Source organism: Simochromis diagramma, unplaced genomic scaffold (assembly GCF_900408965.1).
Source record: "Simochromis diagramma unplaced genomic scaffold, fSimDia1.1 OVJJ01000304.1, whole genome shotgun sequence".
In the NCBI taxonomy this organism is placed as follows: Eukaryota; Metazoa; Chordata; class Actinopteri; order Cichliformes; family Cichlidae; genus Simochromis; species Simochromis diagramma.
The window spans coordinates 12,399,517-12,417,233 of record NW_024387030.1 but is presented as its reverse complement, the minus strand read 5'-3'; the positions used below and the strand labels follow the sequence as shown (position 1 = coordinate 12,417,233).

The 17,717-nt window shown below is 41.5% G+C and overlaps 1 protein-coding gene across 1 annotated transcript in view; it reads left to right on the top strand.

Moving 5' to 3' along the window:
• Positions 1-17,717, top strand: part of mboat2a (membrane bound O-acyltransferase domain containing 2a) — a 42,060-nt gene that overhangs the window by 10,609 nt on the left and 13,734 nt on the right. Inside the window, exons 2-3 of the mRNA XM_040042710.1 lie at positions 9,341-9,486; positions 14,463-14,540. Of these exons, the coding sequence (XP_039898644.1) occupies positions 9,341-9,486; positions 14,463-14,540 (224 nt within the window). The remainder of the gene's footprint in view (positions 1-9,340; positions 9,487-14,462; positions 14,541-17,717) is intronic.

Genomic DNA, 17,717 nt, shown 5'->3' with positions numbered 1-17,717 from the left:
ATATAGGGAGGAGAATATTAGAAATCAAGCCCCAAACTGATTTACTTACGTTTACGACGTGCAATTTACTCCAAATTGCGCCGATATTTAACACAGGAAAAAAAAAAAAAGAATATCTTGGGGGGGTTTTTGGCCCTTGATTTGAAATGAACTGACTACGCCTGTGTTTAGAAAACAGCACAACTTTTGTAAATCGCTCGTAAAACTAACCACACCTATGAGTCCTATTTGGAGACTGTACTCACATGCTATTTGGGCCCATTTAGCACATGTGACTCATAATCTTAAACTGGACCAGACTTGACTTGTTTCTTCGGTTTGCTTTGATTCAGTAATGTACAATATGGATGGAATGAAGGTCGAGCTCAAGGTCAGTGCATCTGTGGAAGCACGACTTTATCGTAACACCTTCTTAGGGATCCAAGATGATTTTTGTGGGGGAGGGCTCAGATGATATTTATGATTAAAAGCTGCCATATAATCTTTGCTTGGGACAGGTTCAAACACTTTCCATCAGCATGGTTCTGGCCCAGTGCTACTTTGTACCTTGTGGGGAATGTCTGATTGTTCGACTATTAATAGCAGTGACTGTAGAGCCTGACTGGGATCTGTGGATCAGCTCCGAGGGGGAAAGCACCACACTGCAGGGTTTAACACGTCTCTGTTTGTGTGTGTCTTTGTGCACCAGTGCACACTTCTTTTAGGTTAGCCTTATCCGCATGACACTTTCCTCATTATCTCCAACATAATATAGCCTTGGGCAACACGGTGAGTTTATGGCTCTGAGTGAGGCCTCTATTCCACAGTTTTCAGTGGCTATCTTATTCATCTGACAGCCTTTTGAACTGACTTAAGTGAGACTTTGTGAAAGTGTCAAACTTTTATTTCTTTTATTTCTTCTTCTTTTTTTTCTTTTTTTTTTAATTCGAGTTAGCAAAGAGACATAGCCAGTGTCACAAAACATGTCAGAGCTTTGTTTTTGTTGGCTGAAAGAACAAGACCACTTTTGTTCTCGTACTGTCAGCACAACCTCGTTGCGCTGAGCAAACACACACGCATACACAAACACACTCTCACACACACACACACGGTAGTTTGTCTTTGGGAGCCATGACCAATTGTCGCACATTTACTGGCAGAGGCTAAAGTACTCGTGACATTTCCCACGTCTTTGACCGCCGAGAGTTTGTTTGGCAGAGGATGGAGCTCACTATATTACATGTTATTGAAATTTACTGCCTCATATATGCATGGACACATTTGCTCTTGTATAATTTTCCTACCTCCGTTTCAGAAAGAAAATTCCTCATCTCTTTTCCTCTGTCATCCTTTTGTTGTCCGCGCTTTCTGTAACGTTTAAGAACACTCTTATCATCAGCTGTTTTTAATCTTCCGGGGAATTAAACATGAGTGCTCTTTCTCGTTGTCACCTAACATGAAAACTGCTGCTTGCACTGCACCACTCTCTAAAGAGGATTAGGACAGTGTATGTGTGGTGCACCATATTTCCTCCGCAGACAGTTTTGCATCGAATGCAGACTGTGGAACTAGTTGAGTTTAACTTCGAGGCTTTGGTTCCCTCCCTCCACTCGAATCTGCATGAGTCACTGTGGACTACAGCTGATGGAAATCAAATGAGACTGTGCGGAGCGGGACTGTAGCGTCGCTTAGGCTGTATGGGTGGAGGAGTGTTTGGGGGGGAAGGGTGGGTTTACTTAATGACATGGAAAAAAGGGCTTTATGCTAATGACTGTCTAAATTTATCTCAGTGTGTGTAGACGCACACAAGCAGATGCACACACATGCTGAGATGGGAACTCACCCGTCACAGCGAGTAAAGGGAGGCTTTGTGCAGGAAGGAACTATTTTAGTCCCTGGGTGTTAAACACAGACTACACACATGGAGAGGACAGGAATACTCTTCATGAAAAGTGATATTACCCCTGTGAGTGTGTATGTGTGTGTACCTGTGCTACTTGGGCTTACTGGAGTGAAATTTTGTCATTACTTAAGCAAAGATCTCATCTATGGAAAAGGTGTTAGCACCAACAGACAGCAGGTCAAACTCATCAAGGCAGTCTTTAGATGTTTATCTCTCACGGTAACCCACGGGAACCTTTTGTATTGCATTTTCCCCACTCTTATCATAACACACAGTTTGACACAAGTGGGTAAATAAGCCCTTTAGTAGACTCGATGCAAATTCTCACTTCTGCTTAGCGTTCGTGCTTTATACCTGAGGCGTGTGTCTGTGATTGTGAGCCTGTCATCGGTTTCCTCATAGGCCACATGTAGATTTCCACATAAACACTACTAATCACATCCTGAGTTTAGTGGCAGTTAGTCACACAGGTGATATGGATGTCAGAGTCGGGCTGTCAGTTAGTTGCTCTGAATTTTTTAAAAAGTCAGTTTTTTCACTTACAGTCTGCAGCCATTATTTTCTTTAGTGTGACTGTACTATTACTTGGCAAATGTTACTCATTTAGCATGCTAAATGAGTAACATCTCAGACCCCTTGTGACCCTTTGGCAGTTACTGGTTGCTAACTGGTTGGCAAGTGGTTGCGGCAGTTGGTGAAACTAGTTACAAAATTTTAGTGCTGCACCAAAAATCTTCTTGTGATTGGTTTTGTCATTAAACGCTACATTGCTGTGAATGCCCGCGGTTTGTATGGAAGATGCCGACTAGTCTGCAAAGGTGTCCAACTCCTCACTGAGAAGCAGTGAAACTTGGGGGAAAAATGCAAAAACAAACAGGAAATGGCAAAAGTGAATTTCGCACCTTTTTAAGCATGTTGGCTGAGTGGTGAGAAGGTGAATGGTCAACAGGAACCACTGGTTAAGCAGTCAGGAAGTGGATATTTTCCGTGGGGACAGCGTGAAACTGTCGTTAGCATGGTTGCAGTCTCTTACTGTTGTTTTTGTGGAAAAGAGAAAAAAGATAAGCTTTGCCTAGAGTATAAAGGACTTGCCGCCCATCCCTTCGTTCCTGTGCTATCCCTACTTTCTTTCCTCACAGCCTCCCTGCTCAGCTGCAGCTCCTCTCCAACACAAAATTCCTGGCTGATGAGACAGATAAAAACCTGAACAGAGCGGGAAGTAGTTGCTTTATAGACATGCTTTAAAATCCAGATTGTGGGTGAGGATATCATTTTGGTGATAAACGAACTGGAAAAACTGGAAAAAGATCAGCCCCGAAGGCCTTTATGTTTCCTCACATGCATGCAGGCACCCATACATGGACACTGGGTTTGACTTGGTAATGAGCTTCAGGAAACAGGCTTATCTGTCTTCAGCATTCACAGTGATTTCCTGCCTTCCTTTCAGCTTCTTTCCCAGTGCCAGTTTGTGTCAGTCTATAACATAGCGTCTTTAGGCTGAGCTGAACTGAGCCCTGTGCCACAGCTGCCAGGAGAAACTGCCTGACAGCTTATGGCCCCTAAGCGCTGGCTGCACACTGGCACTTGCTACCTATCAAAACATCCGTATGTTGCCTGTCTCTGTGATCTGTACACTCTGTAATGACATGTGATTGATTTGCTGAGACATCCCTGTTTGACATTGTATGCTGAAGACAAAGGATGGAAGGGGCTTTAGCTTCACAATGGTTCTCACCAGGCCTCATTGGAGCCACTTCTCAGCTTCAGAAGTAAATATTCTGTCAGTAGCAGGCATGGACATGGCACCTTACCAGCATCCCAGATCTGCAACTTTTTGTTTTTGGGGTCTTCCTCCCCCTTTCCCAAGCTGGTCTGTGTCCCTTTTTTTCCTTGTCATAAATGCAGTGCATTTATCCAGAATAGCATTTTCTCCTCTTTCATCCCCTTGAATCTTGAACGATTCTGCAGCACAGATATTCTGCCTTAGTTTCTGAAACAATAAGAGTGCTGTACCCCAGGGTAAGGTTGACTTCAGAGTGAATCAATAATGGAAGAGGGGATCCATGTATTATGAATGAAGGAACAACGTACCTCGGCACAGGAGCTTGTCTACTGCAAAGTGTTTATTCAATAAACAACCATCCCAGGCTGAGAGAAAACACATTTAGCCTAATCTTTTAACAAATCCTGTGACTATCAAGTCTGATACTGCTTTTCTTTTCTTTTTGGCATGTGGCGGCTTCTATAACGATATAACTTTGTTGCAAAGTACTGCATGCAACCCAGAGGGAACACTGGTTCCTACATATCCCAGGATTCCTTAGATTTATGTCCAAGTCAGAGGGCTCTGGTTGAAAGCACCTTTTTTAAAGCGAAGAAGGGGGAAAAAAAATCACAGATGCTACAGTGTCCGTTCACAGTGTAAAATCACATCTGCGAGTGAAATGTAGCAAGTTTGCTTGTCATCTGGTGTCATTGTGTAAGTGCTGCCCGGGTGAAAGAACCGTTCCGAAAATGGTTATGTTTTCCCTGACAGCTTATTTCTCAACTGCTGGCATTAATTTCTAATGTCAATCTCCTACATGATTTCACAGATTCTGCAGGAGCTCTTGTAATTGACCTGTGAGCAATAATAATATATCTTTCCCGCTGAGCTGAACACACAGCACTGAGCGGTGAGAGGTACTGCAAGCTGTAGCTTTTGTCTATAAAAGGATTCCGATTAACTAACATATGGTGCAGAAACGCTGTGAGAATATGAATGCAAATGCTCTCATTTCCAATAAGCCACCAGTTAGCGGGGAGCCGCTCTTTAAAGTGGTCATGCATGTGCGCTTACCTTTAGCTGTTCAGTGTAGGTGTTGCACAGCATTCTCACAATGAACTCGGTGTGAATCAGTTAGTCAATGTTTGGCAACTATAAAAGACTCTCAGGTGCTTTCTTTAGAAATGAACCCCTTCATTACTCATTAATTCAATCTTTTCCATCTCAGATAACAATCAACAGGTAAAGTAGCAAGTATGTAATAAAAAAAGTCATCTTTACTATTAAGGAGACTTTTGCTTGCAAGGACTTTAGCCCTTGAAGTAAATTTGTAAGTATACATTTGGTCTTAATCCTGCAGATTTTTCATGAACTCTCCTGTTCTCCTTTAGTCCTGGGTCCTCTGGTCTTTATTTGTCCTAATTAAATAGCTTGGAAGCGTAATAGGTGAACAACTGCAATCTCATTTCTCAGTTTAAGAATAAATGATTGTCAGTTGGCCCGCTTGAGATTTTGCCACAAATGGTCACCCATAGCTCCGCTTCACTGTTGACTCACACAATGCTGTCTGTCTGTCTGTCTGTCTGCCACGCCCTTTCCTTGCTCTTAGGGCAATATTTTGATATCCAGGGAGGGGCCAATTCACACTTCTTGATTTTCCAGCTAGTCAGCAAAGGACGTTGTAACTTCCTTCAGTACAAATCCAGAGTCGAGGGGTTGTGGCTGTAATAATCTAAGATCTAATTTAAGATGCATACCTGTGGTTTGACATACTTTCAATGCTCATTGGAGTCATGCACATTTAAACGCTCCTAAAAACTAGTTGGGTTCCCACAGAAACATTCAACTAGTTGACTTTAACTGCTATTTTTGTCTTACTGGAACACTTGGATAAATCAGTGACTATAGTAAAATGTGGGCTGTTTGTTGCTTTGCATATCAGCCTGTTACCCCGTGGGCCGGTGTACAGGCACACAAGTCATATTCAGCAAGTGAGCAGCTTGAAGGGTAATCAAAGTGTAAAGCAACATCCAAAGCTGTGGACTGGCTAAACACTGTGCAAAGAAAGAGGCTTGCATGAGAAGGGGTGGGTGGAGAGGGAGTCAGAGAAGGTCGGTTTAATGTGATTTCTTGTCATTATATTAGGGCATCTTATTTTATTTTTAGCACTTGAGCTTTAGAGAATTAGGAGCGATCTGCAAATGAACTGCGGCTTAATTTTGCCAAATTTGTTGCGCTAGAGTGCCACTCGGTTATTACTATAAGTCAGGGGATGATTTAGGTTGAAACTGGGCCTTTTCCCTGTTAACCATAGCTGAAAGATGGAAATAACAGACACTGTCAATAAAACTTATCTTTATTGGCACACAGCTGGGTGCGGTTGTTTGTCTTTCATCCATATGAGACAGATAAATGACTCATAGTCTTCTTTTGGCAGCCGTGGAGCTAAAATGACACATTTCTTCCCAGCGGATTGCTTGGATTTGTTTGCTTTTGGGCTAAGCTGAAGGAGTATCAGCATCAGGACCTGCACACAGCCATCTGGTTTAGCTTCTCCTGCTTGATTATTTGTTAATTACACTCATCTCAGTCCCAAATGGTTTCCCCCTTTTAAGCAATATCACTCGTAACAATAGAAGAACAAAGCAGGGTAGCTTCTATTGTTGAGGCTCATATACATTGTGTGTGTGTGTCTGTGTGCGCATGGAGAAACAAAAGCCCTGATATTTTCAACCAACTAGCATCTGATATGAAACTCTCAGGCTAATGCTGCAGATGATTTGTGGCTACATAGCCCTGCAGACGCGAGGGCTTTAGTACTTAGGGCTATATCTGTCCCTCTCCCTTTCTCTCTCATCAATCATGCAGGATCCATAGATAATGGATGGCGCTCATGGTGTTGCTTGTCTTTTACCGTTCACTGGCCAGACGGATCTGTTAACATGACCTATATACATTGGCGGGCTGTCATGTATTCAGACATGCATCGCTTAACGTGACATCAAACAAATGTGGGCTTAGTGCTTAACAGTCTGTTTCCCTTTATAATGTACTGATGTTTGAAATTTGTTTTGTATCTGTAGTTCATTTGCATCTGCCAAAGGAGGCTGAGGGCAGAGATGGACTTGGAGAGGCAATAAAGAAGTTACCGTGCAGCCTTCTGCTTTGCATTTGTGAGGGTGTATGTGGAATAGGCTTGTGCAATGTGCAACGACATGCTTCTATATTGCAGAAAACGTATGATGTTATAGAAAAACTATTATTAAAGATATCATAAGGTTAGGTTCTGAGGTTGCAGAGGCGAGGGTGTGGTGGTTCTTTCTTCTCCCCATATTCACAGTAAAGCTTCTAGCTAGCTATACTGTCATCCTCTTCTTTATTTCTATTTTAAAAATAGTTTTTAAGATAATCACTGTTTAGAAAAAAAAGAAGAAACATGGATGGAATGGGAAAAAAAAAAAGTGAAATGTCAATGAACACAATAATATTTAAGACATGGAAAACCATTGAGTTTAAAAACATCTTGGTGTTGATGGTGAATGGCTTTATGAAACTTATACAAAATGGACCTAAAGTTTTCTGCCTTGAAGTGTGTGACTGAGCCCATAAATTCATCAGTATTAACAGAGGTCAAGTCCAAGGGGTTTTGGAGTGAAAGTCTTTCACAAAACACATGGACCCTGCCAGCTACATAAGCATCAGTCATTCTTTGTCACCTTGCCAGAGGGGATCGACTGCTGTCTTGGCCCACGACTAGCTTTGGAAGATTCAGCTATGTGAAGATAATTGGCACATTAAGTTACCAGTAACACTACGTGCAGAGCTTTTCTTATAACTTGTGCGGAACAATTGATATTCTCTGTTTAATCTTGATAAAGGTGATTTAATAAAGTACTGTAAAAGACTCTGTTGTGAAGGCTGATTGCACGTACTTAAGCTGTGTTGTAAAATCTTCACTTCACCTGGGCTTGCCTCTTTGCTGCCCTGCTGCGTGTGTCAGACAAAGAGGAAAGGCTTCAGCGTGGGACAACAAAACATGATAGGGAACAGTTAGCTTTTTATTGTTTATTTGGCTCAGATGCACTGCCTCAATAGTAATTTTAGGGAAAACCCTATGAGATGTTTGCAAGATATGTGTCAATAAAATAAATGTCCTTTCTCATAATGTGTTAGGCATGTTCATGTAGCATTTGTGTAGTGTGGTGAGAGGTTTTACAGCACACATGAAAAGATTATTTAGTTTTCTGTACCGGTATATGACACACGAGGATTTACACTGCGTAAAATAGTTCAGTGTTGCCTGCACATGTTAAAATGATCATAGATTCTTACTCACCTCTTTGTATACTGAAAGACATGTCAACACTTCCAAAACTACTTGAAATATAATGATGACAGACAGTAGGACTGCACAATTAATCGTTAGAAAATCGCGATCTCAATTCATACTTATGTGCGATCTCATTTCCAAATCACAACGATTTTTTTAAAAAAAAAGAAAAAAAGATGACGATTGTACCGCATTTTGATCCGGGACATAATCTGCATGAAAACAAGCGCTCACTCTTCCTGCTCAGCAAATGACAAGGGCGGAGCCTTATACCACGTGATACAGAAGCCAGCTGGCAGGGAAAAAACAACGGAGAGATGAAGCTGTAAGGCCAAGAAAGTGACAGGAGAAAATCCATCCCGGTCAACCACCCAAACATCAATAACGTGAACCTGATACAGCGCTTCCCTATACCCGTCGAACTCCAGCAGGCACAAAGAAATTACAGAGGCTATCACTTATCACCTGACCAAAGATATGGCTCCCATCAACACTGTGCAAAGCGAGGGATTTAGGAAAATGATCAACACCCTAGACAAACGCTACACAGTGCCGTCCTGCAACTATTTTTCTATTGTTGCACTACCTGCTCTATACACGCAGTGTCGAGCAACGGTGGAGGTGGAATTTCAAGCAGTACAACGTTTTGCTTCAATGACAAAATGTGAGACATTTATTGTTTTGTTATGTTTATTTATTGTTTTCATGTTCTGTCTCAACTGTTACGAAGTTGATGTGCAGTTAATAAGTGCAATAAATATTTATATTGGAGAAGAAAATCGTGAGAGAATCGTGATCTCAATTCTAAGCCAAGAAATCGTGATTCTCATTTTATGCAAAATCGTGCAGCCCTAACAGAAAGTGTGAGTCAAACAATTATTACAAGGTTAGCTTGGGCTGTTGTCACAATTGTGTCAAATAGCCTTGATATAGCAAAATCCAGATGGATCAATACCGTATAAGAATCTCTTTTCTATCTTCCACCTGTGTTTGGTGTTACTAATCAAACTGAGAGGTTTCCTTTGCCCCCTCCCACTGGATTCAGTCAATCTCACTATTGACTGGTGTAAAGCCTCTTTGCTGTGCCATTTGGAGACATTAGGAGATGAAACAAGGTCTCAAACACCCACTCTAACACCCTCCAACCCAGCTATGACCTGTCAGACTCATATTATATTATTGTTTTCATAAATAGATGGATATTTTTTTGCTTTATTTTTCACTATTAGAGACAATTTAATTGCACAAGGTGGACCACACCTTTGTTTTATGCTCAGTGTCTTCTACTATAATCTTTCATATGCAAGTGATACACAGAGAAAGCATACATTTTTATCATTCATTACTGTGTCTCTGTGCGCAGGTTAACTTTGTGGCATGTCAGCTGTTTGCACTGCTGATGGCTGTTTGGTTTCGGATCTACCTCCATCCCAGTAAGACCAGTCCCTTCATCAGACATGTGGTGGCCACTCTGTTGGGCTTCTACTTGGCTCTCTTCTGCTTTGGCTGGTGAGTCACCCCTCTGTTTATCCCGCAGCTCTGTTCTTGTCATCAGTGTGCTTTCAGACTCTGCTCCAACCTTCCTTCCTACAGTATCACGTTAGTGACTTTGTTTTCCTGCAAACAGAGGGCATGTCCCAGTTTCATGTTATGGCTATGTGCTTTTTTATATTTTTTATTTTTTATTTGACTTTACTTATAGTTCAATTATCAGTATATAGTATGTTATGTAATGTTATATAATACAAGAAATGTTATGTAATGAAGTGCTCATTTCTACTTAAGTTATTTTTCTACATTTCCCAGAATGCTTCTTCCTAAATCAGGACCTACGTGAACAGTTCACCCTCTGCTGGTTTTGCTAAACTAGCATTCATTTTTACACATAGGTAGTGACTTTCTATCAAAACTACTTGTTTTGATAGAAAGTCAGCTTTTAAAAATGGTGACACAGATACCCACATTTGCTTCTTGTTTGGGTTTCGTCTGTCACAGAAATTAAGCCAAAAAAAGCTCGACTCCCAAACCATTTTGGATTTCATCCCTCTTGCAGCAGTACCCATTTTCCAGTGTCATGGTTTCCGTTGGCTTTTGTTGTCCTTGTAAATACGAATGCGTGCCAAACGTTAAGTCACAACTTGTGGTGCGCCTTGGCGTTGTTTTGGCTTTTCGTGCACCCCCCTACACACACGCACATAATTTTTTTTTTTTTTTAACCTGGCGTGTCCAGGGCATTTTGGATCTGTGCAAGCAGGTCAGAATCTACTTGAGTGTAGAGATGCCAAATGGTGCCAAATGGCAAAGAAGGAGATTGGTTTTAAAAAGAAACCTCTGTGATGGCTTTCTTTCCAATGTTGTTTTCTGGTCTATTTGAATTTCTTAATCACCTGCAGTGTTTATTCTGTTTAAATTGAACTCTGGTTCATTTTCCTGTTGGTGCATTTTCATTTATGCAGGTGTGAACACAGTAATCACACCCTGGTGCTGACCAAAACAATCGCACCAAGACCCTTTGAGGAAGTGGTCTCAGTGCGTTTCAAAATGAATTTCACAGCGGTTCATTTATGGCGTGAATGTGATTTGACCTTGATCCTAACAAGCTACCAGGTGTACGTTACAAGGTTGAACTAAAACAACTTCCCAAAGCCACGTCTGCTTTTTCCTCCAAGATGCAGCAATGTACTACAGATGTGCAAAGGTTCGTATGAGCTACCAACTAACCACAAAATGAACGTAAACGCTCCGTGTTCTCCAGTAGTCTAGAACATTTTCACGTGGTTTGTAGTGATGAATTTTGGTTCGCTTGGAGCGCACTTGGATTTTTCTTTGTGTGAAGAGAAACCAGACAAGGGAGAGATTAAAAGTTAACAAATTCATCAGCTGATTCACACTAGAGTAAACAAACTATAGGTGTGAAAAACAAAATGTCACTGCTGGTTTTTACTCTGTTGCTTTAAGAAAATTCTTACCCTACTACCTCTACTGCACGCAAATGGTTTACAATGAATGATAACCCTCAAGTGTCGTTCTCATATACAATAAGATTGTTGCTAAAACTACTAAAATGCTCATCAAACACTAGTAAAATCTGTTAGCGTGCAAAGAAACCAAATAATCAGTTAAACTGAATACCACAGTGACACTCTTTGGTCTGCCTATGGCCTGATTATTGTAGCTTATTTGTGTTGATGTTACTATACCAAAAATGAAACCAGACTTCCTGCATATTTGTCGGTGGTTGTTCGGAGGTTAGGTTTGATAGTACGCTTGCCTCATTCGTTATTCCGGGCTTTTTTTGGTTTGTTTTTTTAAATTCTGTACTCATTTGTTTGCCTGCCATCGTCTTTGCACTCCCTTGTCACTTCTGCCACTACCTTCACAGCCCTTCATGCCAAAGCAAAGTAATCGATTGGGTAGTAACTGCTGTCTCATTAGGAAGCTGTTGTCCTGTATTAGACCATCTACTGTACCTCTGGCACAGTGCCACTGTGTGCGTGCGTGTGTATATATAGCAAACACAGGAAACACTTGTTTCCTCCTAATCAGACTTCAAGCTGCACAGCAAGTGAGAAAGTGATAGCCAGATAAAGTGTTATCTGATCATCACACCGATGGGGTCTTATGTCACTTTACCAACAGACTGTTTATGCTGCATGACTGAGCTGACACCAAGCTGCAGATGGATGATAGTCAATCATATAGTATCAGAAACACTCTCCTTATGTACAGTGACATGAAAAAGTATTTGTTTTGGTTTCTTTTGCATATTTGCCACACTTAAATGTTTCAGATCATCAAACAAATGTTAATGTTAGACAAGGATAACCAAAGCCATTACAAAGCTGATGGAGTATTGTTGTCAGCCTGGTGGGAGGGTGGTTGGCATGGTAACCCAACTTTGTGAACATTCTCAAATTGATGCTATTGGTGCCACTACTAGAAATCTCAGTTTGATTCTCTGTGACCCTGACTTCAAAGTCAAGGTCATGTGACTGCAAGGTCAGAGGTCAAGTTTTCTTAAAACACTTGTGAATCCAAGAACTCAAGAAGAAAGTCACCTAGAAACTTCAAACTTAGACCACAGGTGCGTCTACGTGGAAGGTGAGGGGTAGCACTAGTGGCCTTTAGTATTTTAAAAATGATGATTTCATTTATTAAGGGAAAAACGTTATCCAAAAATAGAACCAAAATAGAAAATCATCAACATCTGTCAGTCTGGAAAGGGTTACAAAGCCATTTGTACAGCTATGGGACTCCAGCCGACCACAGTGAGAGCCACTGTGCACAAATGGAGAAACCATGGAACAGTAGGGAACCTTTACAGGACTGAACAGCCTATGAAAATCACTCCAACAGTGCATCGACAATTCATCCAGGAGGTCACAGAAGAACCTGGAACAACTGGTACTGCATTTTTCGCTTTCTAGCCTAGGACCCAAAGCGCGTCTTCAGTCATTCAATTCAACACCCTCACACACTGGCTTGGCAAGTACATTGTAGCACAGCTGCCTGGGGCGCATGCAGAGGCGAGGCCCGGAACAGGCGCCACCGGGCCCTGACCACCACAGTAACATGGGGTTAGTATCTGCCCATATTTAGTGCAGCGGTGTGACGACACCTCTGGTGGCGACTGTCTGCACCTGAGCTACAGCCAACCTTGAAACGAATGGTCCATGGGGTGTTACAGAAACATTGACAAAAGAACTCGGTCTATCTCACATTTGCCAAAAGCACAATGGGATGGTATTCTGAGAACTGATGAGATACAAATTTAACTTTCTGGAAGGTGTGAGTCATGTCACATCCGGAGTAAAACTAACATAAAAAGAACATCGTACCAACAGTCAAACACGGTGGTTGTAGTGTGATGGTCTGGAGCTGCTTTGAAGCTTTAGGATCTGAATGACTTGCTATAATTAATAGACTCATGAATTCTGCTCTGTACCAGAAAATCCTGAAGGAGATGTGTGGACATATTATATCTGGCAGCCTAATCAGTTTAATGTAAGTTTTGAAGCTGGCAACCACAGATGTTTTCAAAATTCAGGCAAAACACAGGCTGTGGTTATCCATGTGGATGTACTGCAATTTCTAAATCACAAGGTCCCGTGGCAATAACGGTCCCAAGTGGACTTAAATGTATTTTTGTAAATGAACAGCATTTGACTTCAACCACAGGCTACTTGGAAAAGTCGTCTCAAGCAAGGCTGTGGAACTTATCATCAGATACTGGCAACAGGGGAAGTGTAGTTATAAAGGAAGTGAAACACCGACTTAGTCCGACAACACAAGAGATGTGAGCAAACTTCATTTTTTCTGGCCGAAACCAGTCGTCTATTTTAGCACAAAGGGGCCAAATAATCACTATTTGATATTTACCTCTGTGAGCGCCCGCCAAAGAGTTTTATTGTCTGCAGTAATTAGTAGGTAATAAAAAGACTATACACCCATAGAAATGTCATTAAGAAGATACGTTTTATGGAGGTAATATATAGCATTTATTGTACTTGGCTCAGTATTCCCAGTTAAGTGTTTTATGTTGCTAAGACTGAATTAGCTGCTAATCACAGGGTAAAAAGGTTGAACTTGACAAGTGGAATTGGTGATAAACATGTAATGTAGAGGAAGGAAAGGGCATTAAATGCATGAATGCATCAATAGTTTTTTGGGTTTTTTTTTTTTGTTTTTTTTTGGGTGTATGCTTTTATTCAGGGGGCATATATGATGGCTTTCGTCATGGCTTTCATAGCACACAGACATTCTGCTGCTGCTCTGTGTTAGAGAGCCCTCGACTGCTGGTCTTAAAGGAGCTTCCTTCCAAATGCTCCAGGCTGACTGGTTTCTTTTAGGTTGTATTTCCTCTCTGCCAGAAACATACGCTTTTCCCTCAATGCTGCTGGACAAACATTTGGAACTGATTATTTAGTACGTTTCAGGCAAACGGGTTGGAGTCTCTTTGTATAAGAATTTTATTGCCTTTTCCCCTCTCGGACTCTTAACCCTTGTATTTTCAGTTAATTCCATTGACCCACCCCTATGATCTCTTGTTCCTCGCCAGCCCTGATAGACGTGTTGTCTTTGTTGAGTCACAGCTAACACACTGTGACATCTCTCCTCTCCTGGAGGGCTTGACGTCTATGGGATCACACACTGCGCCCTTCAAAGATCCATCCGGTAGCTGCTGCCACTGCTGAACTGTTTGTGCCTCGCACAAAGGGAGAGAGGTGGATATATGGCAGAGTTGGTTTAATATCTTGTTAGTACGTGCTGTTACTAACATGTTAATTAAGAACATAGTGTGATGTTATGGTCACATTCCCTGCCCTGTGACTAAAGATGACACTTTACTAGTTACAAAGGTCTGTCCTCACATGGTTGCTGGTGTGACTATGCTTTGTAATGCTGTAATTTCCTCTTCCTTACAACTATACAGGTAGATAAATAAACAGTGGTATTTATTATTTGTGGTATCTGTCTCTCTACAGGTATTCCCTTCATTTCCTGGTCCAGAGTGGCCTGTCTTACAGCGTGATGGTGTTTGCTGGGCTGGAGAACATGCACAAGTAAGAAGAAAACTCGCAAACCTATAAAAAAAATCTGTTTGATTTAATAAACTCTGAAACCAAAACTTGAAGTTTGCTGCACTTGAATCTTGTCATTAATGTTACATTAGATATTGGACTGTTTTAAGGCTTCATGTGCTTTATCTGTTTAGGGCACATAAGTCACACTGATACTGATTCTGCTCCCGGGCTTCCATCTGTGTCCATGCCTCATGAAGACAAACACACACTCAGACGCACAGGCGTATTCACATTGGCTTAGATGTTATTTTTGCTAGAATTCAAGGTTATGAGTGCAGGTGTGAACATTAAATGTTTCCCCCTGGGAAGATCGCTCTAAATAGATACTAAGGAAATATTCATCACAACAGCTGCTCTCAGAAAGAAAAGGCTCCAAACCCAGTGACAGAATGGAAATGACAACTTTGGTTAACTAGATGAGTAACACGTTTTGACATGCATCACCCTTTGCAAGAGGTTCAACTCTTATTGTCCTTTGTAGCCCGGTGTTGTGTCTTTGCAGGTTGGTACATAAGTGCAGTCCACTCCCTCTTGCGTTAACACTTATGAAACCTTCACCTGCATTATATTTTTACATAACAAATTAGTTATTATCAGTCTAATAAGCTGAGATCGAGCTGGGGGCTGGACACGTCAGTCTGAACTTTAGATCGCAACCTTTGTTCTTTGAACTATTTCTAACATAGCAGCTTATGTAAACTTTAAATTATCTCAACACATAAAAGTGTGCCACTGGTCAAACGTTTACCTTAACGCCCTCTTTTCTTTTTTTTAAAAACACGTCTGCAGTAATCAACCTAAGGAAATAATCTTTTGTCCCCTTTAATGGAGGCTTGCAGTGAATTATTATAAAGCTAAATACACTATTTTTTTTTTCCACTGTGAAACTTCAAGCTGCCATGAAAACACTGAGGGCAAATCGACATATTCTCCAGTGTATAAAAAAAATGCCAATCCATAGAAGGGGACATAAATGACATCCTGGATTTCAGCTGCCATCTGTGACAGATGGGGAAATCTAACGAACCCATACACAACATAGAGTGAGGAAGGTCGAGCATACAGGGAGCTCAGTATGACAGCTTTTTGGGTCTAAGTGTGGATCGAACCCAAGTCTGGCTGTAGTCTGACTAGAGGTGCTTTGTTTAGTTGTTGGCATCATATTTTGTACTATTCATCACGTGAGCACCAGATCTCTTTCACTCCCAGCTCCCTGCTGTCTTTGACGGCTCACCTGTTGGATGTGGCAAGCAGACGGGGGAATGTTCTAGATGCATTCCAACTTGTCTCGAGCGTGAACACAGCACTGCCTGCTGGTTGATGGCAAAGAGGGAGAACTGTGACATTGTTAGATATAGTGTAACTAATGAAAGAGGCTATCAGAGTAATGAAAGAGCCCACTTACAGGGATACTGGCAGTAAAAAAGAATTGTAACAAGTCAGACTTCTACAGAAATGAGAGAAAAACTGCTGTCTTGATGCAAATGTGTTGGTACCTGATCTTTATAGTTTTCAGCTTTTGAGCCTTAAAATGAGGTAATTGTATCTAATTGGCTCTTTTACAGCATGTAGCTACTTAAAGCTGTTTAATCAATTGGGTTGTTTTTCTTTATTTTATGTGTTTTTCTTTTCTTTTTCATTTGTTTTACTGGCCTCGAGCCATTTTCACACATGAGCTGTGGGCCTGAGCTATATGTGAGAACGCAATTTTCTACTTCAGTTTGATTTGATATCAAATGGTCTTTGCCCTGCCAGCTCCCTAGTTTGATGTCACCTTGAACCCTTGTGAGAATTGAGTATAGTCTAGAGAATTCACAGCCAGCCAAGAGCACTTAATGTATCCTTCCACCTGCACACTCTCTAACCAGGCAGCACCTTCACCTAAACCAAACAAATGACACATAAGTCTGGAACTTATGTGTCATTTGTTTGGGGAAAACATAAAGGTAAACAGATCCTGGCAGGATGCATATTCTCCCTGTGCTTGTAGGTTTCTACTGGATACTCTCACTTCCTCCCACAGTCCAAAGACATGCACAGTAATTGGTAACTCTAAATAGGGCGTAGGTGGATGCAAGCTAGGTAAAGCACTTAAGTGTGGAAAAGGCGAATATAGTGTAGCATGCATTGAGCGGTCATTAAGACCAAAAAGGGTCTGAATCCAAGTCTGTTGCAGCCGTCTGTTCATGAAACCACTTTGCTACCCTTTAAACATCTGTAGCTCCAGTGCTAGCCAACAGAGTTAAGGAAATTTGATCTCTTTTTAAATTGACTGTAAATCTCTGGGTGACATTTGTATGAATTACTTCCTCAAATTTGCTTGGCCTGCTTTTATTTTCATTTCTGTATATACACCGTGTACTGTATCCATACCTGCACCTCCAGTGTGGCTTGACCTGTCTACCGCTGTCCCACAGCGGGAGACCAGCCTGCTTTAGTCTCCAGGCTCCATCTGATGCCTTGAGTGGAAATGAAACACCCCCTTCTGAGCTGTAAATTACACAAATACAAATCAGGTGATGATAAGACAGGATCCCCGCTGGGCTCAGTACAAATATAGCCGGTCCTGCATATATAGTTCACATCCTCACTGATAAAATGTGGCTGCACACTTCTACTGCAGAGTGCTGATCCTGGCAAAATTAGGGTTTTTGATAAAGATTCTTTTTTTTTTTTTTTTTTTTTTGTGGAGTCAAAAAAAAATTCCCTTTTGTGTTGCACTAAATCACTAAATGTGCACTTTCTGGCATACAGTCTAGTCTTTTTGTTAAAAGCGAGTGTAATTTCTGCCAGTGCAACAGAACAATGTACCTCACTCCAACGCATCAGTAATATGTTTTAAGTGGGCTTTCTCCAGGTGCTCCTGCCGCCTCTCACGGATAATTGGTGATTTTTATCTCGGCTGTCGGTGTCAGAATAAGCGTTAGTAGTCATTCTCTTTGTGTCTGCTGTGTGATGGACTGGCGACCTCTTCACGATTTACCCCTCCTCTTTTCCCCAGCTAGGACAGACTGCAGATGCAGATTTCAGTTTTTAATTCAATGCTGGATGACTGTTCAGGCAACGGTGGCTTACCTCTTTCCCTGACAAACACTTGACGACCTCCGCTGCACCCATAATGACGAGTCATGACACCTCAGAATATATAATTAAAGA